General features: G+C 52.8%; 1 protein-coding gene across 3 annotated transcripts in view; it reads right to left on the reverse strand.

Moving 5' to 3' along the window:
• NOL4L (nucleolar protein 4 like) overlaps nt 1-27,374 on the reverse strand; it is a 61,819-nt gene that overhangs the window by 12,129 nt on the left and 22,316 nt on the right. Inside the window, exons 4-5 of one of the 3 annotated variants that reach the window (XM_058036274.1) lie at nt 23,216-23,325; nt 6,953-7,094 (exon numbers count right to left, since the gene is read on the reverse strand). In XM_058036274.1, coding sequence (XP_057892257.1) covers nt 6,953-7,094; nt 23,216-23,325 — 252 coding nt within the window. Of the gene's footprint in view, nt 1-6,952; nt 7,095-12,613; nt 12,716-13,084; nt 13,129-23,215; nt 23,326-27,374 lie in introns of those variants that run through there. The other 2 variants (XM_058036276.1, XM_058036275.1) reach the window with 2 other exon arrangements.

Below are 27,374 nucleotides of genomic sequence, written 5' to 3' on the forward strand. Positions count from 1 at the left end.
GAGTTAAAGATGAATGGGGCAAATTGTTCCTCCTCCTGTCACATCTCCAGAGCGGAGACAAAACCTCTTTTGACTCAGGAAACAATGAGCTTATGTAAGAGCCAGCGGCCCACGGAAACCTCGCCGCAGCCCCGCACCATGCACTGGGCCGGGGTCCACCCGGCTCTGCCCACATCCTGCTGCCAAGGGACCCCTGGCCGGCCTTGGAGCAGCCCTCCCTTGGCTGCTGCCCACCTGCCTGGGCGGTTGTGGGTGTCACAGCCATGCCAGGTCCCACCAGTGACCCTTGGTGCCTCATGGGCCGTCATGGATCCACCAGCCATTGCCCTGCCTGCTATGGTTCCATGGGTGATGGCAGTGGTTCTGCCACACCTGAGTCTTCCTGTGGCTCGTGGGTGGGTCTGTCCCATTTCCAGCCAGCCATGGCACCGGAAAAGGATGGAGCTGCACACCCAGCCTGGGAGTGGCCGTCAGGAGGGCATAGAGCATCCCACCGCCGCCCGCCTGGAACAACAGCCAGGAAGATGAAAAGTGCCATAAATTATTCACTCACAAAAGAGACAAGAAGGGAGAAGAAGGGGAGGAGGAAAGCCTGTGAGGAAGGGATACTTAATACAAATTAGAGACTGAGTGGGAATGGGGGCCCTGTGGGGGGAGCCAGTGCTGGGTGTTAGAGCCACACTCATTAGGGGCAAGGGAGCACCACTGCAGGGATCCTGCACCCAGGACTGGGTGGTGGAGAGGCCCTGGCCCTGCACTGCTCACACAGTCAGAGCACGAAGCCCATTTTCTCCAGGTCCTGCCCAGCGTTTGCCTCCAAGATGCATAAGAAAGAAAAAAAGCAACGTGGCTGAGGGCCGCAGTGCACTGGGGCTGGCCAGGTTCCAGTTAAGACGCTCTATTTCCTGTCTTCCTTCGCTAAGGCAAACCTCGTTATGTCCCAGACAAAGTGTCCACCCTCCACCCTCCACGCTCCCTCCCTGGGTCCCTGCCTCGACCAGAGCCCTTGACGAGCCAGACATCTGGCAGGGCTGGACACAATGCCTGTCTGCAGGGAGAGCTGGGCCGGACAAGGCAGCGCTGTGCGGCCGCCTCCCTGTCCCCTGCCATGAAAGGTGCCCCCCGGTGCCATCTCCCCCCGGCTCCACTGCCCGGCCCGAGGGAGCAGCTCCCTCCGGCACCGGGACCTCACCGCGCCAGCCCCGTGCTGGACGTTTTCCCAAGCACCAAAGCTCATCAGCTCCCGCCGCACAGAGCAGCCTTGTCACAAACGCTCTCTGTCCCTCGGTTTTCCCTTCTCCTCCCAAACACTGCTCCTTCCCTCCCACTGCTGCTCCTCCAGCCACCTTGCAGCTCAAGGAATGCTCGAGCAAGGAGCTGGCCCTTGCTCACACTGAGGAAGGAGGTGGCACAGACCAAGCCTCTCCTTGTGGCACCGCTGCTGGCAGCCACCCGGATCCTGCTGCAGGGAGGGGACATGCCGTGGCCCCATGCTGCCTGGGCACTGCCTCTCCCCACGCCAAACAAACGAGTTTGGTGGGTTTGGGCTGGATTTGTGCCAAGCTGGTGCCTCCAACACAGACCTACCACTAGAAGAGAGACCCTGCTGTGCTCCCCCAATCATTTAGGGACTGTCCTTTAGCACTGTGGGGCTCACTCTGCTGTTTCCACTCACCTCTCTGGTTGGGGGTACTCAGTTTGGGAAGGAAGGGAGGAGCACAGGTGGGGCTGACTGTCCATAGCCTGGTGATCCTCTCTGCTCCAGATTAAGGAACAGACCCCCAAAACCCTGCTCCATGCACCAGCAGGACTGACTGGGCAGTGCCTGCAGCAGCCATGAGAGAGCTGGAGCTGAGCTCAGTGTGCCAGGCTGGGAAAGCCACCACAGCCTCACAGCATCCCTGCTGCACTTCCCAGCCTGGCAGCAGGCAAGGACAACTTTCAAAGGACACCAAAAGGAGGGTGTTTATCACAGGCCAGGGCCTTAGCTCAGGGGGAGCAGATGCAGCCCTGGAAGAGGTGACGGGAATGGAGTCACCAGCCCAGACCGCTCAGGCGAGGCAGGTACACCTTTGTTGACTCCTGCTGCGGAGCCAGCACGGCATGGGGACACCCTGGAGAAAGAGGAAATATATCCCTAATGAAAATGAGATAAGGCTGTGTCCAGCTGTAGCGAGGCCCGGCTGCTGGTGCTAGTCTTGTTCAGAGCTAAGGCTTTAGAGAGCCAAAATTCAACACTGGCACAAGAAGCCCTGGAAAGAGTAAGGATTTTGCAACTTGGGCTAAGCAAGTGTCTTGGGACCCACAGGCCATCTCCTGCACTAGCCAGCCATCAGACACCTAACCATGGTCTGCTGGGCTCCCCTGTGGCTTACAAAGGGCGTTTGTATTCACCTGGAGCAGGGCAAGGCTGGCTGGGAGCTGTGTGACACCCAGTGCTGCAGCAGTGACCCTGTGAGGGCACAGTGAGGTGGGCACCACTGCCCCACAGTTGGGTGCCAGCTGTCAGAAGTGCAGCTGTGGAGTTGGACAACACTTGGGGATGGAGCCTGGCTTTTGATCAACACTTGGCAACAGGCTGCTCCTCCTCAGAAAGCTCTACTAGACTGGTGGTTCTGGTGATGAGCAGCACATCGTGGGCATCTCATCAAGTGCCAGCAGTGTCACCCAGAGCTGTGGGACATGTGCCATACCAGCAGAGAGACTGCTGTGCTGGCACATCTCTGCCATCCCTGACATCCCAGGGCAAGGTGTCCTGGGGAGTGACAAGCCTTGCCAGCCCCTGGGACAGAATCTGGAAATAATGCTTGCCCACATGTCCTTGAGGTCCCTCCTTGCAGCACTCCTGAGGAATGTCCCCAACACTCAGAAGCCTCCCCAGCCAGCTGCCTCAAGGGATGCCCCCAAGAAGCGTGTGCCTTCACAGTTAAGTAGGTTAAGAAAGTCCTTTCTCCAAGGTCTGGATTAGCCACTGCTGCTCCGGGCAGAACAGACTCAGCGGGGACGCTGCCAGTCAAGCGAGGACGGCACGTGGGGATCTCAGCACAAGGGGATCAGTCCAACATGGTGCCATGAACAACCCCATGTCCCCTACACAGACTAAGCACACCATACACCCAGGAGGTTTCTCTGCTCTTCAAAAGAGGCTGGGGAGCAGCAAGCCCTGCCTGTGGGCTGAGCGCTGCTCCTGGGCAGTGGAGCAGGATGTACAGGGACAAGGCAAGGTGGATCCTGTCAGTGGGCAAGACAGAGGCTCTTCTATATGAGTTCAAGCACTTTGCCATGTCACACACTGAGGTTTGGGGTCTGACTCCTGCTTTACTTTCAAGGACATTGCACTTTGGCAGAGTCCCAGCAGGCCTGGGGTGGAATATCCAGCACCCCTGTGGTGGGATACCCCACTCAACCCCTAACACCAGACTGAAATGAGAGGTTTCTAGTGCAGTGCTCACCTGTGGAAGCAGAGAGACTCTGAAGATGGACAGAGTCCAGCTCAAACTGCCACGGCAACACAGCACCAGGGCCTGGGACCTGCTGGGAACTCAGCATGGGATGGGGAGACTCAGCATGCTCAGCTGGGATGGGCATGGGATGCCTTCAGGGCTGGAGATGGGCTCATACAGCAGGATGGAGCAGCATTCAGGTCCCTTTGCTCCCAGCGTGCGCTGGCCCCCGCAGATGTGTCCCTGCAGGATGTCCAGCACAATAGCTCTGCTCCAGCAGCAGAGTTTGTGTGGATGTTGCTGTTGCTTTGGGCAGCCCTCGGCTTCCTGCGGGCACGTACACTGTGAGCAACATCCGACTGGGAAGGGATGTAGCTGGAGCTTCATGTTTTCCGTGCTGGGGCCCGCAGGATGAGTAACAAAGGAAAATGGAAGGAGCGAGTGTGTGTTCAGTGTCCCTGCTCAGGTCCTAAATCCCACCGTGTGCCCACTGACCCAGCAGGGACCCCAGCTCCCCTGACAGTGCCTGCTCTGTCCATGACCCTCCCAAGCCTTTAGGTGTATTCTGCTCTCCCTGCAGTTCCAGGGCTGACACCAGCTGTAGCATGACTGTACTTGGCCAAGGGTTCTGGGCACCCAGGACAAAGAAAGTGTTGGCTTTTGTCCCAGCTGGTTTTTAGGCCTCTGATGATTTAGCAGGTACCTGTTTATCAAAGCATGGGATGACAATTCCCTGCTCTCCCGCCTCTCTGGATTTCAAACAGCTCTACTCTGTGCCACAGAAGAGCACTTGCCACTCCCAGGCCTTGAAAAGACCTGGAGCTGGTGCTTTGGTCCTTTAAACAGGACTTTTTTAACAAGCGTGTCAGACGATACTGCTCTCCTACTAGGCAACTCTTCATTAAAACTTTATACTTTAGCAAGCCTTTCACTGCAGACACACTCCAAGCATCACACCCGTCAAACAGCAGCAGGCAGGACCAATTTAGTAACTCAGAAGGTTTTCCTGAAGGCAGAGAGTATCCAGTCCTGAACAAGCTCCCAGCTGAAGGACGTGGTGTGCAACCAGATCCCTCTGCAGCTCCAGGATGCCCGGAGCTGAGCCCAGCCTGGCTGCAGGGGATGTGTGGGGATCACTTGAGCACTGACTGGAGCTCTGCAGGACTCCTCAGGGCACAGGGGACAACTGAGCACAGGAGATGTGGGCAAACTTCCAGCTTGGGCGAACTTGGGCTGCCCCAGTGCAGGCACTCTGTGCTGGCAGCCTAGCCAGCTGGGCTCCAAGAAGGCTCCACAGCTTATGTGGGCTGGTTACTCACACTTTTTGCACAGCCTTAGCAAGCTCGTGTGAACCCGGAAAACACATTTGTTTCCAAAAAAAAAAAGAGCTCTCATAGGTTGAGAGAAGAGGAAACTGAAGAGTGGTCGAGACTTTGATTGTGCACGTTCCCTTCCCCACAGCAGCAATCTGCTTTTCCTCTCACAACATGCTCCTCTGCTCCATGCTCCTCTCCTTTCACCACCCACTGACCTCCTGGGTCACTCCACTGTCCTCCTTCCCTCCCCACTCTTGGGTGTGCTCCATTCCCGGGTGGGAGCACTGGTTTGGCACAGGGACTGACATGAGGCAGCATCAGTCTGAATTTAGAGCTCTGATTCAGATCATGGACATTCCCATAGGCACAAAATCTCAGTCCACAAAATGCTTCTGAAGTGTGACAGCCTGGTGAAAATTGCAATTCCTGGGGTTTTTTTGTATGGGTCTCATTTGTCACCCTGGGTTTGGCTTGCTTATTTTTTTGACACTATCACTTCTGATCCACCAAAGTCTACCCAGTTCAGTTGATGCTGACACCAGGGACACTTGCATTCCTATGGGACTATTTCCACATTATTTCTCATCACTGAACCTTACAAAAGAAATTAAAGGAGCCAAGAAGAGCCCCAAAGAGGACACCTGCTTCTGAAGGAAAACCACAGGGCATGAAAAATTGGAAGCAATTCCTAAGAGGGCGCAGAGAGAGAGAGGATTTCGATTTAGTGAGAACATCTTGATTTGCCTAAATACGTGAGTCCCTTATTAAATTACTGTCCTGTTGAATAATAGTGTTCAGCAAAGGGATCAAAACTGTGTCATTCTAGATTGTAAATGAGACTTGGGAATTCAGTGGTGAGGGCTAAGTCACAAGCCTGAAATGTCCCAGAGGGAGAATGGCAAAGTTCAGGGGATACAGAGAGACCTGGTCAGGCCTCAGGGATCAGAGGCTGGGCTTGCTGGGGTGGAGGCTGCAGCCTAGTCTTGAAGAGCCAAAAGCTTCTATGGGAGCAACTGTGTCACCAGCAAAACACTCTTCCTCCTGCCAAGACACAGCCCCCTGGGGCCCCGGGCAAACAGAAGTGCCCATCCCACCACCGGGATGCAGTGCTGGGCAGTCAGGTTTCACATCCTCACCAAGGCTGCCTGGCTCTGGGGCTGGGGCTGGCTATGGAAAACCAGCAGTTTCCCAAAACTGCAGATTTGCAATGGAAACTGAAGTGCCACAACCCACTGGACTGAAGAGAGCACTGGCCTTGCTGTCCCTGGGACTGAAGAGAGCAGTGTCCCTGTTGTCCCTTCTGTGTCTACCATCCCTGCCACTGGCCACACCACCAGCTAAAAGCCACCCCAGTGAGACCTGCCAGCACAAAAGCCTTTTCTTCTTTTAGGAGTGGTTTTCCAGTCCCCTTTCTTAAAGCAGGACCAACCCAGCTCAGTTGTTCCTCTGATTCCTCTGCTCCTCCCAGCAGCAGCCAGGCTGGGACAATGAGGGATTCAACCTCCTGAGCAAAAGCCAGTAACAGTCCAACCACCAAACCCTCCCAAGCATCACAGTGATGAACTCTGACCTGAACTCGTACTTCTACCACTTATTTACTTGCTCTTGTATTTTAAGCTTGCATGTTTCACAGACACAACACACTGCCTCTCTTCAAAAAACCCACGTGTGCTGCTTTCAGCCCTTCCAGCCGCCCGTCCCGAGGGAGGAGACACCCACGTTCAGTTCACCCCGCTCAGCATCGCTGTGGCTGCTGCAGATTATTCACAATTTCTTGCCTGGGGGATGCAAGACCTGTCAAAGGTGCAGTTTTCCAAACACTGAAACCTGTGACTGTGCTGCAAAGCCTTGGCATCCTCCCTGTGTTCAGAACTAACAGCGCTCTCCTCATCACCTGGGAAGAGGATGTGGGGAACGAAGTCCTCCCCTTAGAAGGGGATTTAGTGACCTTTTTCTGGAGGAGCTGGGAGACAGCTCCAGGCAGAAGGACCATCAGCTACGAGCTGGACAGGGCCCTGGCTGAGCAGGAACCCAGAGGCTAAATTGGAAGGACTGGAAGCCAGCTCTGAGCTGATATGAAATCCATCCCACAGGTGGGGACACCTGATCAGAAAGGACTGGTTAATGTTTAATCAGTCACAAAAACATCCTGTGGCAGAGGCTGGGGCTCTTCCCGCCCGCTGAGGGACTCACCGTCCTCGTGGCTGTGCAGGTTCTGCGGGCTGCGCATGCTCTCGTCCTGGCTGGGGCTCAGGCTGGAGTTCAGGTGCTGGTCAGCTGAGATCCATGTGGAGTCGTTCATATCAAAGTCCTCGCTGCTCACCGACGTCTCATCCTGGAGGCAAGCAGGAAAGGGTTAACTCATGGAGCTATTTCCTTTCCTCCTTTCTCTGGCTTTAACATCTCCTCACCACACTCCTTCCCAAAAACAATTGGGTGGGCAGCTCCTGTTCCCCGCCCTGAGGAGCCCTGCTGGCCCCTTGGGCTTCCCAAGGCCGCAGCAAGCAGCCCTGCCCTGTGCAGGGCGAGGTGGTGGCTACCCCAGCGGGGACCAGGGCTCTGCTTCCTGCCTGAAGACTTGCCTGAGCAATGGCACTGTCTCTAATTGAGGACAATTAGAAAGAGCTCACATCCTGTAGGAGCGGATGGCTGAGCCCTGGAGTTTACCCTTTAATCTCCATTCACCCCAGTGTGCTCCTGGCGAGGCGGCGGCGTGGGGGGAGCTGAGGACAGGCAAGAAATGGCTCCGTAAAACAACCCGGACTTTTCTGAGATCAAATCATCTGCTACACGAGGAATCACCAGAGCACTGGCAGCAGCAGGAGCAGCCTCTGGGGCATATCTGCACACAGGTATGGATCCCCAAAGATCTGCACTGCCTGATGCTGCAGAGGAGGCTCCTCCAGACCTCTCCAGAGGGATATTGCCTCTACCCTGATCAAAAATGACAGCACACACCTTGGGAAGGGGCTAGGGGAGTGAGGTCCCCAGTGAGACAAGGACACCCCAGCTCAGGACAGGGACCCCAGCCAGCTGCCTGTTCCCTGACGATGGCATAGATGACATTCCTCTCTCCCACTTCTGCAGCTCAAAGGACATTTTCTCTCTCCCTCTCTCCCTTCTCACTAACCTTTACAGTACTTCGAGACACAGCCCTTGGATCGCTTCCAGTGCCGGAAAGGTCAGCCACAGGATTTCTAAACCATCATCATAAAGGCAGCACTGAGATCCTGAATGAGAGGAGGGGCTGTGGGACCTCCCCAGGCTGAACTCTCCCAATGCAAAGCTTGGGAGGAAGCAGATACGTGCTCCCGTATGGACACGGTCCTGCTGGTGATCCCTTTATCTGCCTTCCTCTCCCTGCTCCCCTCCCAAAGCCAGGGGCACACACAGCCCTGGGGTGCAGGGGAACACCAAAAATGTTTCCAGAACCGCTTTCAACTCTGCTTTCCTTTGATTGAAACATTTCAAAGGCTTGTAAACCTCTCTGCTCTTGTTTTTTTTACCCTCCCCCTGGTCCTGAGATAAAATACAATCCCCGCTCCCTTTCCGTGTAAGCAGTAATTGGCAGCACCCCTCCAACCTACGCCTGCTCCTCATAAAAACAGCCCTGTCTGGCTGCCGCTGGCTGATAGTTTTTATTGTGAACAAACAAATGTCTTTAAAGACAGGTTTGTGCTTTTCCTCCCAGCTCCTCGTCCCTGCAGACACATCTGCTGGCTCAGGGCTCGTGCTGGCCCCAGCCCGCTCCCTCCGTGTGCCTCCCGGGGAGTTTCCTGGAATTTACGGCTTGTGAAACCCTGCACGCACCAAGGGACGGACTGATGGACACACGGACAGGGCTCAGCAGTCCCCCACAGGCAGGGACACCCTGACCCCAGACCCACCAGGTGTCCCTGAACAGCCCCCCTGTGCCCAGGTGGAGCTGAGCAGGAGAGCAGAAGGGAGGGACAGCCACATTGTCCCTGGCTGAGCACAGCTCCACTGCCACACCAGCCACAAAGCAACCCTGCCTCTCCAGAAACTCCATCTTGTACGTACAGGAACAGAACTGCAAAGGTCTCCCTGTTGCAAACTATAAATAGTGTCTTTATTGTAAGCATTTGCAGGGAAGCAGCCACCCTAATATCTGGCCTTCTTCACAAGGCTTACTCAAGATTACTGTCAGGCTTAAGAGACAAATGCAAATGCCAAGGTCCTTGCTGCCCACAGTCCCTCACCTGTCCGGTGAGGAGGAGGAGGAGCCCAGAGAGTGACCCACGATGTTTTAGGTTGTTCAGGCTCAGGTGCAGAGGACATTGAGCCTCAGCACCCAAACCACAACCCAGGAGGCATCACCTTCTCCATGCACTCACACATGAAGGAGAAGCAGTGACACGAAGGATGCCTCACATGCACATGCAATAGAAAGTGCTTTATAAATGTGTACAATTCTCCTGAGGTGCAATAACATTTGCCTATTATTAGAAATGCTTGGGCTATCAAACCAGAAACTGATAAGCTATAAATGACTCAAGTTAAACAAGGCTGTCACACGTCCACCAGTCCAGGATTCAGCCACCAGCAGAAAGTCACCCCCTGCTTTCCAGCCAGAGCTTTCTGCTTTCCAGCACTAATATCCTTGGCCAAAATGCCAAGAGGATGAACTTCCCAGCATCTCAGAGCTCCCACTGCACAGCCCACCCCAAAAGAATGCACAGCCAAACGTGCAGGTGGCAGCAGGAAAACCCTTCCTGGCAATGGGAACTGTGGAGAGAGCATCCACAGCCTGCTGAGTCTGGGCAGCCACCCTGCTCTGCCCACACCACAGTGCTCCAGGAACTCCTCACACCTTTGTGCCTCTTTAGTAAAGAAAGAGAAAAGCCCCAGCCTCAAGAGTGGATCTGGCCGTCCCCATCACTCCCGCTCTGGCATCCTGCACTTGCCCTTGGTTGCATTCCTCACTGCTTGTAGGGACACCAGAGGCCACCAGCAAACTCCTGCCTCAGCACACCCCTCAGAGACCAAAGGCTGAACACCGTGACCTCCAAGCGCTGCCCATGAACTGCTGGCACTGCCTCCTCATACCAGGGACAATCCCAGGGACAGGAGGCCCCAGCAGCACCGTCTGCCCAGCCACAGCCAGGAGCAGGGACAGCAGCACAGCACAAATCCTGCCTCAAAGCACAGGACACCAGGGCAAGATCAAAATTTCTGGCTGGGTGAAAGCTCTGAATCTCCCTGGATGCCAGTAACCTGGCTGAAGGCTGAGCCTTGCAGGGGGCTCCCCATCCAGCCAAACAAGGAAGCGTTTCTCAACAGCAGCAACAGCCACAACTCGGAGCAATACGGTAAATGTAATCTACCCTTCCACCCTCTTTTGGCTTGCAAGTCAGGCAGCTCATTCTTTTTCCTCTCTGGGTTCTCAGGAGAATTCCCTCTGCTAATTTCTTCTTTCCTGTAAACAAACTTCAAATGAAACTTTCATTAGAAAACAGAATGCAATCCATTACCAGTGCCTGTCTCAGGACCTGCTGCCTTTTCCCCAGTTCCACACCACTCGTGGCAGAGATGGAAGTGCCAGTGGCGCCCCAAGCAGCCAGCCCAGAGCCAAACCCTGAACCCCAGCACTGCTGCTGCCGCCCTCCTCCTTCCTGCCTTTCCCGGCTCTCCGGAGAGATCTCCTCACCCCGCAGTAAAGTCCCATCGCTTTGTTTCCAATGTTCAAGGGACTGAGCGATCAAGGGTCAGGCAGCAGAGCTCCTCTCTGCAAGGGGAAGTCAGATCCTGCTGCTGCACTCACAGGGCACACCCAAACATTGGAGCAGGGCTCCCGGCACCACTCAGGGTTTGGAAAACAAAATCCTTGCTTCTCTCCTTATCTACAGTCCAACATTCACAGCTGCTCTACAGACATTCACAGCCAATATTTTCTACCCAGCAGAAGCAGACACTCACATGCGCAGGGCTCACACTCCACATTTCTGTCCCACTTTCCATTCACGATCTTCAAGCACTGTGCCTGCAAGTGTCCGCTGAGCTTCCCAACTTCGCTGCGAGTTAGAAAACTCCTCCTCGTATTTTAAAACTGGAAATCCCGGGTACCGACAGCCACCCTGGCTGGTCCAAGAACACAACGAGTCGCTGGCAAATCCAGAAACCCAATCAAGCCCCCCCGGACTGCAAGGCTGTAATTGCTAGACAATGTTTCTCCACCAAAGCTCTTCCTCCTGGAGAGCAACCTCCCACAGCACGGGCTGGAGCAGGGCAGGGGGGGGAAGCTACTCTTATAACCTCGTAAATATATGCAAGACTATCGGTAACCTGCTTATTTTACAGCCAGGCTCAGTTTCTCGGGGACTGCCTTCCAATCTCTCTCCAGTCATTTACATGCTGTGCCTCACGTTTAATATGCCAAGCTCCGAGTCTCAGGACGGTTTATTTTCTCTCTTTAAGTCCTTTTATTTTAAAGCATGTCCTTTCACGCCACAGCCTACTATCCCGATGGGATTTCCTTCCGCGGAGCAGGAACCGAGGCTGTGTGCCGTGCAACCTCCCCAGCACACAGCCACGCTCAGCTTCCCACCACAACCAGCCGTGTTTTTAGAATCAACAAAAGGCAACGCGTGACTGCCAGCCCCCGGAGCTGCTCCACGGCCACGCCGGGGCCGTGCACGACCTGCCCGGCACTGGCACCCCCGGACCTGCCAAACCTGGCCAGGACAGAGCTCCCCGTGCCCTGACCCCCGGCAGCGGCGCGCACGGACGAGCTCTCAGCTCTCAGGAAGGCAGCCTCATCTCCGTCTCAGCCACTGTTTAAACCCAGCCCTCTGAGCATGCCAAGAAGGTATTGAACCAGATTTGACCCTAACTTAACCAGTTCCGCGCAGAGAAAGGCTTACTAATGGAAGATAAAACACTCCGGGTCAAAGATTGGTACTGCAGCCGCAAACACTGTGGTGGACATCGCCTCAAAGAGCCGAGCAGCCCCGCAGCACACGGGTGTACGCGGGCTGTGGCGGCGGTGAGCTGTGACTGCGCTGCCTACTCGTGTGTACAATTCCCACACCAAAGAGAACATCCCCGGCGCTCTTTGTCAGGTCACTTACGTCCTTATTTACCGCGATTGCCGCCGATTTCTACGGGACCCGGCAAAACCCGAGTAATTTCCTAGTTCCCGAAAATGGGCAAAACAGTTGATTTTAACGGCAAACGGCAAATGGAAGAGGAAGGGAAGCTCATCCCCTTCGCCCCCTCCCCCTTCGCTAAGAGCTCCTCTGGGAACCCCCCGAGCATTCCCACAGCCCCGAGGCGCGGGGAGCTGCCGGGGCGGGGGGCGGCCCCGCGCCCCCTTCCCGGAGCCGCTGCCCCATTCCTGCTGTTCAGCGGGGAGGTGCTGAACGCGGGGCAGGGGGCACCGGGCTGCACGAATCCCACCGCCACCACCCCGGAGCTCCGCACCTGCCTCCCCCGCACCTGAACTTGCTTACAGGCGTTTGCTTTTCCATGCGAGGTGGGGACGGTGACTGATACCGCGCGGTGTGAAAGGGCACTTTGCTCTTCCCCCAGCACCGGGAAGCGAGTGTCGGGGAGGGGGGGGACGGACCCGGTTTTGGAGGCGGTGGCCAAGAGGAGCAGCGCTGTGGGCTGAGCGGCCGGGGGTCCCCTGTCCCCACCCTCTCCGACGGCCACGGGACCCCGGTGGGACGCGGTTCCCACGCATGTGTCCCCGCGGCAGCGAGGTGCGAGGCGCCGGGCGAGAGTCCCCGTCCTACCCCCTCCCGCAGGTAAATAGATACACCCGCGATGGAGCCCTGCCCGCGCGTGTGCGGGGCTCAGCGTGCGGCGAGGATTGACACGTAAGTAGGGCTTTACCTCCAGGGAGGCGGCTATTTCCAGCACAATCCCCTCTCGGGGTCGGGGCTGCTGGTGATGGCGGCGCGGGGCCGGTGCCCGGGGGATGGCTGGGGCCGGTGCCCGGGGATGGCCGGGGACGGAGCGCTCCCGCCGCCGCCTCCTCCCACTTTCTTCGGCGCTTTTGTGCTCTTCCGGGCGCGGGGGAGCCGCGCCGGGCGCGGGGAAGGACGCGCCGCCCTCCCCCCCCCGCCGCCGGGCAGCCGGGCGGGCGACCCGCAACTTCCCGGGGCCGCGGGGCGGCCGCTCCCCCCGGAGTTGGGGCCGGGCCCCGCGGCCACCGCCCCCCCCGCCCCGCCCCGCCCCGCCCGCCGGTGGCCCCCCCCCTCCTCCCCGGCCCCGCAGCGCCGCGGCCGCGTGGAGCCCCCGCGCATCTCCCCCCGCCCGCCGCCCCGGGGCCGGGAGCGGAGCCCCCCGCGGGCGGGCGCCTACCTGGAGCGGAGCCCGGGGCCTGCCGGCCTGCGCCAGCCCGGCGGCGCGGCGGGGAGCGCGGGGCGGAGGGACGGAGGGACGGAGGGAGGGGGCCCGGGCTGGCGGCGCTCCGGAGAGGCTGACAGCCAGCTGCTGCCCGGGGAGAGGGGCCGGCGCTGCGGAGCGCGTCACTCCCGGCTCCCGGGGGGGGGCCGGGGAGGCGGAGGGGGGCGAGCGGGGCCCGGCCGCGGGCGGAGGGGGCGGGGGCGGCGGGGGAAGGGGAGCGGGGCCGCGGGGGGCGGGCGCACCGGGCCGGGCGCGGCGGGGGGCGCGGAGCCGCGCCTGGAAGAGCACATTGTGGAGGGCCGGGAGGGCCCTTCCCCGGGCGGAGACAATGTCCAGGGCCGGGCGCCTGCTGGAGAGCGCGAGAACGCGCGGCCGGGGCACGGCACGGATCGGTTCGGATCGGCCGGGAGGGCCGCTACCCGCCCGGGCATCCTCCGCTCCGCACGGCCCGGGGGGCTGCAGCCGATCCGGGGACCCTCCGCTCGGCACAGCACCGGGGGCTGCCGCCCGTCACGGCCCGGCCCGGGGACCCTGTGCCCGCCCGGCTCGGTGCGGCCCCGGGAGCTCCGTTCCTGGGTCCGGCCGTGCGCGGGTGTAAGTGCGGGGCCCCCGCAGCCAGCCCCGGGCGCGGTGGGTCCCGCAGCCCCTTCCCCGCGCGATGGGTGCCGCGGTGCCGAATCCTTTTGTTCCCGAGGATTCTCTCTCGCTCCGCGGGAGCAGAAGGACCCCGCGCTGGCGGCAGCACCATCAGCCACCGCCGCAGCCTCCGAAGGCTGGAGCAGGGCTGTTGGGAAGCCAGCGGCTTGCCCAGCACAGCTCTGGGCAGGGCACCGGCTGCCAGATCCCCGGCAGGATGGGGATGCTGCGCCCCAGCTCTGGCAGGGCAGGGCTGGGGGTCCCGGCATCCCCCAGGCTGGGACCCGCTCCCAGGCTGGGCTTCGAGGGCAGTGGGTCAATGAGCTCTGTCTTGGTTTGAGATCACCATAATGGGATGGTGATCCCCACCACAGTGATGGGCAACAGCTCTGCAGCATCCCCCTCCCCAGCCCACCTCATGTTTCACTGTTTAATGGCTACAAAGGAAATGGTTTATGAAATAAACCAAATGTAGCAGTTCAGTGTCGAGCCTGCAATAGGCTGGTACCAGAAATGGTGCCAGAGCCAGGATGGGAACTGCCAGGTTTGGGTTAGTGGGGATGTCTAATTGTGATGTTACCTGTTCCAGCGTTAACCACCTCACTGCCAGGGAAGAGGCAAGGGAAGAGGGTGGCTTAGGAGGATCTGAAGCAAGAGGTGAAAATGGGCATCACTCACTACTACATTTCCATCTCCTCCAGGCTGGTCAGGAGCCAGAGGCTGAAATGCAAGCACGGGAGCCCTGGGGGCCTTCTGCAGGAGGCGGATGGCTGGGAGGCCAGCAGGCTGTGAGCCCCCAGCCACAGGGACTTCTCTACACTCCCTTCCAGCTCCATGGCTGCTGCTCCTCCCTGAAGCTAAAATAAAATCCTGACCATTTAAGGTGAACAGGAGCCTTGCCGAGGACCTCAGCGGAGCGGGCTTTAACCCCTTCCCATTGCTGGGCTTTGTTTACTCCTTGCACTTCCTTTGGCTTCAAGCTAGACCGGCTTAAAGCCATTTGAGAGAGCACATCCCCTGGGACCAGAGTGCCTGTCCCTCCATTTGGTGAGCTTGCAGAGGACACAAACTGGCCAGGATACAAGTTTGAAGCACAGTCACTATTCCGTGCTGCCTCACCATGTGGACACTCTTATTTTATACTAAGTGCCTTTGTGTGGGTTAGCTTAATCCACTTTGGAAATGGATTAACCTAAATTTCACATCGGCAAACTTGGTGTGGAGCAGCCGGGTCCACACAGGGAGTGAGGGAGGAAGAGCCATTCAGCAGGAGCTGCTGGGCAGGAGCTGTTCCCTGTGCAGGAGAGGGGTCCTGACCCCAAGGGGGGTCACCGCTGTTACAAGTGGGGTCATGAGCCCGACAGAAATGCAATTGTTTGTGCCAGCACACGGGGTCACGAGGCTGGCAGAAGTGGGGCTCACCAGCGGAAGAGGGGCTGCCTGCAGAAACAGCCAGGGAGGCTCTGGGAAACAGCCCTCCAAGCGCCTTTCCAGTGGGTACTTTTCGGATTCAAATTGTCTGGGGGGAAATAACTGGCAATTAGATATAGAATTGGTAATAATAATTTATCGACTTGTCAGGAACAGGGGTAAGTGCCTTACGAGATTACACATTAAAAAAAACGCACACCGTAACAAACCAGTGCTGCTGTTACTATATCATATATATAATATACATCAAATATATTATTTATAAGTCACTTCCTTCCCTCTCTCTTCACAATGTGTTCATTACCTCTGGTACCTGCCAGCCCCCTCACATGGACACAGATCTGCCCATGCAGAGAGCCTGGGGCTCCCTGGGTCCTGCTGGATTCCCCCATGGCCAGAGCCATGTCCCAGCTGTGACAGCACCACACCACAGATCCTGCCCGAGCACCAGGCAGTGATGCTTCCAAGGGCATCGCTAACAATGACCTGACCTCATCTGTTGTCATTTCCTAAGGCAAGGCTCCACAAGAATGCCAGGACTGCTGTCAAACCCAGGAATACACGACATTTAAGGCGCTGCAGGAGCTTAATTGAATGGTTGTGGTGCTATGGATTGTGGGCACAGGGATCTAGTGGTGGGAGCAGGGACTGCAGGCTCTGGCCATCACGCCAGAGGAGTCACTGACTCATGGACGACCTTGTGCGAGTCACTTGATGTTCTTGTGCCTCTGAAAAGTAGGTTAAATAACAAACGGGACCTCCTGCACTGGGTCCTCCGTGACCATCAAATCCTGCTGAGGAATAAGCAGTGAAATGAGATTCTCGCGGGGGCAAGGCCAGGAGGGAAACGGGCAGGAGGGACTGAGGGAGGGCATGGCATGAAGGGCAGACACAGCTTTTATCCACACTGTGCCTTATCTGCCATCCAGAACAGAGTCAGGGTAAAAATGGAGGGTAAAAATTTGGGACACTTCATTATACACCAGGTTCCTTGTGGGCTAAGCGCTGTATTCCCATTTCATCCTGATCACTCCTTCCTTAGAAGCAGCAGTGGTTAGCATCTGGCACGGGCATGAATAAAAGGGGTTTTCTCCTCCCAGGAGGCAAGACCAAGAGAAGGAAAGGAAATACAGCTCCGTACTTCACAGGGCACACCAGTCACTGCCAAATACAGGAGCAGGAAAGGAGTTGTTTCTGTGGATAGAATTTTCTTATTCTGGAGTACAGGGAATGGGTGTTTGATGGGACAGGTCCCTGACAGTCAAATATCCCCTAACATTCCTTTCCACTGTCCAAATCCACAGCTCTAGCAGCAATGCCTGCACTGCTCCATACAGTGAGGACAACCCTCACAGCTTATCTCTTGCTTCCCCAAATCAGAATCGAGTAACCACACACAGAACCCCCACTAAACCCATTTTTGGCCATTCTCAAGCATTCCACACAATTCAGAATCCATCCTTGTGAGAAAAACTGACTCCTCGGCTCCTTCTGAGCACACACAACTCCTGGTGTGGGTCTGAGGGGTGTGTGCAAGCAGACAGGGTGTAAACCTGCCCGTGCAGGTTGAACAGCAGCAGAAACAAAAGCAAGCACACAATTCAAGGTTAAAAAGCTGAACCACGCAGCTTCATCTTCCGTAATAACGGAAATCATTAATAACAGTTTGCACTCTCAAAGTAGTTGCCATCCAAGCTCTTGAAGAGCTTTATTAGTGAGCAAGACCTCAGAAGTCTCTCTAAGGTATTATCCCCTTTTTAAAGGGAGAAGGCAATTAAGAAACAGCCATTTGTGTGACTTGATCAAAGTCAGTGTACAGCACGTCAGCACCTGAGCTTTGAGATGATGCAGAGCAGCCCACCATGCACAGCTTTCCACAGGAACAGGACATATCCAACTGGATCCATGAGACTACTCCATGGGTGTTGCAATTGTGTTTTCCTCACTCTGAGGCTGACATCTTTACTTTTCCCCCAGGAAATATTTCCCAGCCCCACTTTACAGGTCCTGAACCAAAACCTTGTTGCCAGTTCTACTGGGAACAGCTGCCTTTGATGCCGGTTAACACACAAGGGAATGGGCAGCAGCTCTCCTTACCAAACAGGGAATGTACTGGGAAGAAATGAGGAATTAAAGAGAGGTAGAGTGGCTTCTGGCCCTGCTTATTCTGTGTTCCCAGACACAAGTTCCTGCAGCTTGGCTGTAGCAGGCTTCTACAGGTAACAGGTAACAGGCACCAGGAAAGGTGTGTTTGGTGGAGAGTGATCAGTCCCAATTTCCCATGGCTGGATCTGCATGACAACCACAGCCCCACCAAAAGCCAGAGAAACTTCTAAACATCCCCCAGCCACTTCTCCAGGACCTTAGCTGAGCTGCACAACACCACAGGGAAGTGAAGAGACAGTGGGGAAGGGACTGGTCCATGAGAACGGACTGGAGCTGTCACACGGAGCAAGAAAATACACCTGAGTACCTCAGGAGGGTGAATTGCCTCCAGCACCACTAGAAACAGGCAATGCCACCTCCTTTATTATAGAAAACACCGTGATTAGCCCCAAAACAACCAAGAGTCAGAGCCTTGGCATCACTCCTCACTGGAAGACAAGAGCTGCAGTGGCAGGACCGACCCCAGCCAGCCCACGTCGGTCTCACACTGTTTGCTCACAGCACACGTCACTCTGAACAAACACAGAGCTCACCTGGAGCACTGGGAAAAGTACTGACACCTCCACACAGCGGGAAATAAAAGCTGCCGAGTTTTTACTAGCTGGGAATGCCAAAGTTAATTCCCAGTAAAAAAAAACGGGTTGCCCTTCACTGAAAGCCGCCCATTCACACCAGGGTGAAACCAGGCTAAATGCATCGGTCATCTGATCTACTGCATCTCATGAGCCTTCAGGCCAAGGATGAAAGTTTTGCTAAAGCATTTTTGCCAGTAAAGAACACTGGTGTGACAGCTGGACCTGGCTTTGCCCGGACTAAGTCTGTGGTTAAGAGCAGATCCGAAGTTTCCCAGGCAAAGGCGGCTCCCGGCGGCAGAAGCTCTGTCCCCACTAGAGGGCTGCGCAGCCGAGCAGCGAGGAAATCTGTTCCTAACTCGGTGTCTCCCTGTGCCTGCGGCCGGCGCTCCCTTCTGTGCCTAAGGGTATGTTTAAGGAACTTCTCTAGTGCTCAAAAATGACTTATAAATTAGCAGCAGGAAACAAATATCCCAAACCATGACAAAACTTCTTGAATGAGAACTATCTAGAGCTCAAGTCAAGTTGATCTAGAGGTATTTATTCCCCCAGAGATGTTTAACACCCTCTCGAATGGATTGGGAAGTACCTTATCATCCTCATGTGATGCAAACGCATCATCCCACTTCCTGTCAAGTACTGCCTGCTTCTGCCTTCCTCACCTCTGTGAACACACACAGCTTTTCTTCAGGATGCCTTCATGAAACACTCAGCTAAATCCAGGTCCCAGGGCTTGTCCAGCAGCTGCCAGCTCTACCAAATTTGCTCCTGGTCTCTGGACTATGTGGAATGAGATGTCTGCAATTCTCACTACTGAACTTCCAGGCTGAAAATAAAAACTCAGTGTGCCTTCCTGTACGTGCCTCCCCTCCCTGCCTTCTGCACCCCCAGGACTGGCTGGAGATGGCTCCAAAGCAGAAGGAAGGGAGTGAGCTGCCAAGGGAAGATGCATCTTTGCTGCTCTCAGAGCCTCTGAGACACTGAAGTGAGCAAGCACAGTAATGGGCAGGCCAGGGAAAAAGGAGGAGGAATTCACATTGCCAACCAGCCTCTGGTCATGAGGCTCTGTGAGCTCTCAAATCCTGCAGAGGCTTGATCCTCATCAGCACCAGACAAGACCAATTCCATGCACATGGGTGGGATTTAAGCCCCTGCACCCCCTTCCAGGATTATCCAGTTGTCTGAGCTAAAACATTGCTTGAAATGGTGCTGTGAAAACCACCTCACATCCATGCACTGTCACACACTCCAGGCTTACAGGGAAATCACTGGATGGATGGGATGTGTGATGGTGCAGGACAAGGCTCTGTCCCTCTCAAACACTTATAAGTCAGTGCAGCAAAGCCATAGCAACAAGGAAAACACTCTTCTTATTTCCCATCCAAGAGCAGCTCCTGCCATTCACTGATTGCGTGACCTTCTGCCAGCAGCCACTGAAGCAATCTTTGAAAACGTTTCTGTATCATTTAAACCTGGTTACTTGGCCCTGGACTGTTCCTGCCAAGGTAGCAGCAACAACTCTGGAGCAGAGAGAGAGAGACTGGCATTTCAGTGCTGAGATTTGTCCTCTTAAAATCTTTCTATTCCTCCTGTCACCAGTGGAAACCCTGCCCAACAGCAGCATAAAAAATAAATCCAAGGCTGAGGTTGAGTAACACAGAAAAGATTGTCTGAAAAATGACTGCAGTAGAATAACCAATCATTTAAAAATGCTAATATTTAGCATTTGAAAATGAGGTGGAAGGATCTTTACAGATAAATATCAAATATCTTCTATTCATTCCTTTTTGCTGCTAGATTGGAACAGTCAGGAGTTCAGAGATGCTTTAATGCCTTGGTAGATACCATGAAATGGGGTTAATTCAGCACCCTGGAAAGGGTAAGAGGCCTGGTTTTTCACACATGTGAGAACTGGTAAAAAAATGGGGACAAAGGAAGGTTCCCACCCCAGAAGAACCTGAATGTCCTACTGAACCCAGTATAAGCAACAAGGGTCTCTGCTGTTTTCCACTATCCCAGAACAGATATTCTGACTCCAAAAAGTATATACAAATATATTCTGTGGGAATTCTTCCTTTTGTGAGCAACCACGTAAAGAGCTTCTCTTCTGACAGTTTCTTGTCCCTAAGCAGGGATAAAATGCTTTCCTTAAGGTTCTGGCTGTGTTTCTTTCTGGAGACACTGATGCCCTAATAGTGACGTGCTTAGCAGCACTAATAGATTACACTTACATGCACTATTTTTTTTTTCCCTGAATAATGAAGTTAAAAGGCCACTTTGGCATAAATTCACTCATTGTTACCCCAAGTGAAGTGAGTTTCTCCTGGTATTGCTGCATACAAATAATTGCTTTTGGCCAAAGCCAAGGGAAACACGAGTCCATTGCTTAATTTGTTTCTATTAACACCATCAAATGTTAGTGAGAGGGAGGCAGCAAAGTGGCAGCGCTCAGCCAGAGCAGCCTGGATGTGCTGGTAGATAAAACCCTTGCAGGGAATATCTGCATAGGGCAAATTTTAAAAGCAGGTTGTATTTTCTGCCTGTTTTGCATTTGCATAAAAGTCAGAATTATTTCTACTGTCTTTAGAGGGCTCTTTTCAGTTGGCAAACACCTGGAACTCCAAAAGCTGCAACACCTGAACTGTGCAACCCTAACCCTGTGTCACACAGCCTCTGTTCCATGGACCATGCTCCACACAGACTGCCAGGTTCCTCCAGGAAAAAAGGATGGCACTGTTTTCTTTCCAGTGCAATGTATGAATAAATAGAATAAAATTGGCAGGGGAATTCTTGTGGAGGGAACTGACCCCTGTTATTTGCATTATTACACATATTATCTTCAGGTAGTCTCAGCATTAGCAGCTCCAGGTCCAGCCACAGCTGTCTCAGGAGTGTGGCACTTGATTTCATTCAAGTTACACCAGGGGAAGTTTAGGTTGAATCAGGAAAAATTTCTTCACCAAAGGGGTTGTCCAGCCCTGGAACAGGCTGCCCACCATCCCTGGAGGGATTTAAGCCATGTCAATGTGGAACTTGGGGACATGGTTTAATGGTGGGCTTGGCAGTGCTGGTGGAATGGTTGGATTCAATGATCCTGAAGATCTTTTCAACCTAAATAATTCCATTGATTCCCCAGGGGAAGCCAGGGAATGTCCCATGTCAGAAGGGACTGCACTCAAATGCTGCTGGATTTTCCCCAACCATCTGAATCCTCTCCAGACTTTTGTCATGATGGAAAATTTCAACACTTCAGAAGTCTGAGCAATAGGAATGATCCTTTTTTACTTAGCTCTCAGGAATCAGTTTCAGTAACACAGTGAACAGCAATTTTTACTTCTTCCAAACAGGTTTTTCCCTCGGCTGCTACAGCTTGAAAAGCTTCGAAAGCTGCGCTGCAGTGTAACAACAGGAGCACAGGAGAAGGAAAACTTTAGAGGCAGGGAATAACATCAAACCATTTGATTTATGATCTAAACCAACAACTGCTGGTTGCCTCAGCTGGTCCCTTTTTGTTCCTGCATGACACACGCTTCTATTCCAATCTCTGCAAGCTTCAGGAGTATTCATGTTAGCAGCACGTTATATCGATCCAGTGACAGTTCCAGTGCAAACTGCTGCACCAAAATTCAGGGTATGAACTCTAAATTACCAACCAAAGTTTTCAAAACAAGCATGCTTAAGCAGGCAGCTCAAAAACTCAAGATCCACTACTGAAGCCTCCCAGCTTCTGAGTGGTTTGCTATCCTGGGAGCAAGATCAAACTGCAAGGTCAGTTTGCTACGTGTATAAACTGGGTACAGGAGTTTAATGAAGCTTTGTAGCACACTTCCCTTAAGCAGTGTCAGAGCCAAGAGGAACTGGTTGAAAATGCATAAATGGCTACAAGTCAAACCATTCAGTCCTCTGTATGTAGTAAACTTAACTTGAAGCAACCACCCTAAATGCTGGAAAGCACAGCCAGCATTCATGGCCCTGAGTCCCTGGCCTTGGTGAAGAACAGGACTGCAGGATCTGCCACACCAAGACCCAGCAAACAGTGCACAACCCAAAGGTGATTGGAACATGCTGGCCTATTTATCCAGAAGTGGTCCCAAAGTAGCAATCAGATGGCACAAAGGGGCACATCCACCCACTCCATGTGCACAGCCCAGTTCAGCCCAGTCCAGTTCAGCCCAGCCCAGCTGCCCCCCAAATTGTTCACAGCTCTACTGCCTGACCCATCATAAGCACAAAACCTGGCACATCAGCCTTTCACCTTTCACAACCTAAAACAAATCCTGAAACTCACTCAAGTGTCAAACAAGTGCGAAGGAAAAAGCTCCAAGACACAGAAGTGCTTCCCACCAGATGCCATTTTGTCCTCCAGCAAGAAGGTTTCACAACAGAAGTGATAGAGCAGCTCGGTATCCCTGCAGCAAACCCACACTTGGCACTTCACACCCTGGCAGTGATGCTCTAACCCACATCCCTTTAGGAAGCTGCTGGATGAAAGCCCCCATCGGGTGCTCAGGCTCCCAGCAATGTTTTCCACCACAGCACCATGCAAATGCTGTCACATCTTGCCACTGGCAGCAATGTGTGAAATCAGGTTCAGGTTTCAGAGTGCTGGAAAGAAAATCCAGCACTGGCTTCCAGTGCAGATTGTGGGGAGCAAGTAAAACATACTTTTCTTTTTATAGACTGTTTCCATGGTGCACAGAGGTTCCCATAGCTAATTCTGCAGCTGCAGAACTTCAGAAAATTGCACAGCCTGGGTATAATCCTGTGGCAGGGTGCCCCATACATCCCCAAAGCAAAATCCAGTGGCTTAACACTGTCACCAAACAAGAGAGCCGTGTCCCACTTTGACATGGGAGCGTAGCGGCTGCAGCTGAACCCCTCAAGTTGCTGAGCAGTTTAGGAGAGCCCCAGAGCAACCAAAGCCAGGTCTGGGCTTCAGACCCCATCTGCTAAAGCTCCCAGACATCAGTGGGAGATAAACAAATTACTACTTGCCATATTTATTTTTAAAACAATTTCTTAGAAGAACCGTATGTCTAAAGAACAAGCAGACTGTTACAGGCAATAACTTAATCAACCCCATCTCTGCCTCTCTCCACTGGCACAACTCTGAAGCAGCTCAGCTTCCAGGAGATGCAGGATACACTGCCTCCCAACGTGCTGTGCTTGGTCAGAGCCTCACAAGCTCAGACAAACCAGGCATTCCCAAAAACATCCTCCTGGAATCCAAGTGCCCCTCCCCATTCCCCATTCAGCCCCTCGGCACGGGCAGACCACTCACCTGCTCCTGGGAATTCATCACCCGCAGCTTCATCTGCTTCAGGTAGGTGGAGGTGAGGGGCATGTTGTAGTCAATGATCCCAGAAACCAAGGAGGAAGGTGGCTCGCTCTCTGAAGAACAGAGGAAAAGCTTTATTTAGATGAGGGACCTGCAGGTATGTTCTTGTAACTCAGGGGTATTCAGGAGAACTTCAAATCCCTGGCAAGAGCCACCCGCTGAGTGAAGGTTCCTCTAAGAACGTGACCCCACCAAGAACATAATTACAGAACAGATGTTGTCTTGGGAAAAAAAAAAATAAATAAAATTAAAAAGCATTGCTGTCACCTGTGAAAAAAACTACACATAGTGTGTAATTTTTCAGTGTCCCCCAAACCTGAGGAAGAAATTGAGTCTTGCTGAAGCCTCAGAAGTGCTTCCAAGCACATGGGATTTATGCAGGGGGTGATGAACAAGGATCTATTTGCAGCTTGCTTCAGCATTGCAAAATCTTGCCAATTTTGCTGGGATTCCCTCAGGTAGGAGTTAATATTAAGCCAACGTATTAAGTATCTCTGTCTGGTGATGAAGATTATTTTTAACATCCTCATTAAAGCACAAACTTAATTTTAGAGATCTTTAATTTAAATTGTTCCTGTTGATTCCTCTGGCTGCATCACATTGAGCTCTAGAGATGGCTCCAGGTTTGGATGCTCCTGCAAATCATTCTGTCTGCCCCGGCTCAGTTCACAAAGCAAATTCTCTGAAAGTGATTTCTCTGAATTCTCAAAGATTTTTCTGCTCTGCCACCACCACTACAGATCCTGCAGGACACAGAACATGAAGGCTGCTGGAATGATCTGTTCCAACTCTGAATTTTCAGGCTCACACAGTGGGTTTGTCCAGGAGGAAAGCTGCCATTGTCCACAGGGATGGCTGATGGCTACAAGCAAGATCTACTTTGCCCTCAGCTCAGGCAGATGCAAGTCTGGAGAATTAATCCAGCCTTCCAGCACATGCTGAAGGGATGTGTGGTACCCCCTGGACAGGGAGCTTAAGCAGCAAGAAGGATTCCCAGGAGCTGAAGGTGAACTCATGCTGGGAGGTTTCCATTCCTGCTTCTGAATCTCCCTGGCAGGCTTGCATTTTCTGGGGTCACTGGTTTCACAGGCATGTGTGACAGAGCCCTTTGAAAAAGAGCCATCACAAAATGTTTTACAGCACCTCAGAAAAGCCATCAACCCAATCCTAATGGGCCTGCTTCTCAGAAATGCTGAGTGTAAAAAATTCCTGTTGGAACTCAGCAGAGCTGAAGATGCTTCACACCTCTGGAAACACCACATCTATCATGCCTGATTAGGAAATTACCTGACCCCAAAACTGCCTGTAATTGACTTAAACATCACAAAGGTCTTTGCAAATCTTCTCTATCAAGACATTGACTGGGTCTCTGGAAATACAATGCTTTTTTCTCAGGTTCATCTGGTCCATTCCTGGGCAGATGGAGCATGTGGGTGAAGGGAAGGGAGGCCAGTGCCACTCAAGGCATCAACTTGCCCAAATATGAAGGTCCAAAGCTTTTAGGAACCTTGTAAACTGATTCCTCCATCTTTTCTCATGGCTGCATATCAGCAGCCTCTGTCACAGTTTGACCTACAGATTAGGAGCACTTATATGTCTCTATAACACCCAAAAGAAACCTTTATTGTGCTGTGATGAAAAGATGCTAAAATCCCAGTGCAAGGGGAGCTTTTTACAGGAACTAAACCTGCCACCTTCCCCAGCTGGCTGAGTTCCTAAGAGTTTGGGAAAGCATTTGCTCAGAGTATCACAGATAGAGCTGCTCTCTGCTGAGGCACAGGCACGGTGAGGTGAGTGTTTGGGATCTTTGAGGATGACAAGTTGCTCTCTGCTGAGGCACAGGCACGGTGAGGTGAGTGTTTGGGATCTTTGAGGATGATAAGTTGCTCTCCTGCCATTCCCCACTCCACTGCTCAGTGCTGCAGAGATGAATGAAGCTGAACAGGAGCAGCTCAGCAACTTCAGATGGGGAGGAAGAGGGAGGTAAGTGATCTTTCAGTGCTTAGATTCTGCCTGAAACCATTCTGATGTAAATTTGGAACAATCCCATTAGAGGCCACAAATTTAATGTGAATTTGTGCAACTGCACCACAGAAGGGCTTGAGCCCAAGAAATCAAACCCTTTTTTTTTTCTTTTTCCCAAGTTATCTGGGAAAGAAAGAAAACCTTTGTTTTAAAAGGCCTGGGGGGCTCCACGGGAACAATCTTCACATCCTATGTCACAAGAGGAAGCTCCTGGAATCCTTTAGCTCATTTTGCAATTATCTCTATCACATGCCCCACATGTTGGACACACAGATGGAACAAGGAGAAATGGTTTTGATCCTAGCTCCACATTTTTATCACTCCACCAGAATTACTCCTAATTTAATAACACTGTAAAGAGATCCCAGTGAAGTCCAGTGACGTTCAAACTTTCCCACAAGCAAGACAATTTGCTTTTTATGAATGATGTGGGTGCCCTGCAGGGTTTGATGGCAGATATGTTTAATTAGGGATTTTTGTGATCACAAATTAAATGTGTTCAGATTTCTTTCACAGACAAGAGAAATAGAAAGAGATGGGAATTACTCAAATTTTGTCATCTTACTGAGTTAAACTTTACCTGTATGTTCCTCTATGTGTGTATGCACGCGCATACACTTAGTAATTCTTCTATGACCCCAGTGGGTTTTTTTTAGATGATTTGCTCCTGATAAATTCCTGAATACGTGTTAGTGAAATCAGACACCCTTCCCCAGTAAAAGTCACCTTATCTAATCTACTCAATGCATTTTCACATGTACTTAGTCACTATTTAGGTGCTATTCAGAGAGAGAAGCACTTCTGTCCTTTCATTCATGGTGAGTAAGACTTTTTACCTGTGGGATCCTTTGTACTCCTGATTGATTTATTTTTAAGAGAACTGCTAAGGGCCGAAGCTTTATGAAAATAATCACTAACTGATATTCATTTATAAATTTGTTCAGGACAGATGGATAGGACCACACTGGGGGGGATATCCAGAACCAGGGGTTCCCTGAGCTGCCTCTGAACTGGGATGGGTGTGTGCTGCTGGGAGAGGCACAGGAGATGCAGGATGCGGGGTGGGTGGAAGCCCCTGAAGGAAAACCAGGTTGGACAGGGTTTCGAGCAACCTGATCTAATGGAAAGTGTCCCTGCCGTGGGCAAGGGGGTGGAATGAGATGGACTTTAAGGTTCCTTCCAAACCCAACCAGTCTGTGACTCTGTGAAGGAACCTCACCCATGAGGAATGCAGTGCAATCTGTGTGAAGGTCAGGTTTGCTCCCAGCAAGGCCAAAATTTTCTGGATGTAATTGAAAAGAGGGATCAGGCCCTTAGCTGGCAGAGGGGGAAGTACTGTGGTAATGGAGCTTCAACTAACAGAATTCACATGGAGCTATTTGGGAGAGGTTTTGAGAGTTTTTTAAAAATATAATGAGTACAAAGCATTTCAGTCACTACCTTTGGATAGATGGCACATAATCCACTTACACAAAACCTCTGGGATGTCCATAGCTCTGCTCCCAGCAGTAAACAGTTGGCAATCAGTACTTAATACAAGAAATTCTCAATTGTTGGCCCTTTTGTTCCTTAAATTCTGCTTCCCTTCCTGATAAGAGCTGCCAAATGAGCCACTTTGCCTTGCCGCTTTTGAAAGTGACCAACTCCCTGCAGTTTGCTTAGGTTTTTTTTTAAGTAGCAATTTTAATGGCTGAAATCAACATCACTTTGAACTTGCTTTGCACTTGATCATGAAAACAAGTTTGTAACTCAGAAAACAACCACACAAACATTTAACCAGCTACTCTGCAAGAGACCCTGGTCCCATCTCCTTCCCACTCCTGCTCTCTCTTGCACCTAAGAAGCTGCAGATTGGATCTGTCCACAAAAGAACCATAACGAGTCAACCACCTCAGTGGCCACACTAATTGTGTGCGTACACGGGCACAACGTAACTGTGATTGCCAAAACACTTGCCATTATCTAACCCAGGATCCCGTGCTTATCTATTAATTAAGTGTAAATTGCTTCTTTATCAGAAACTTCAGCTATTCAGACATATTCTGTGTCTTTCAATACAAAATTATCGGTTCCAGGG

This window comes from Melospiza georgiana, chromosome 17 (assembly GCF_028018845.1).
Source record: "Melospiza georgiana isolate bMelGeo1 chromosome 17, bMelGeo1.pri, whole genome shotgun sequence".
Taxonomy (NCBI): Eukaryota; Metazoa; Chordata; class Aves; order Passeriformes; family Passerellidae; genus Melospiza; species Melospiza georgiana.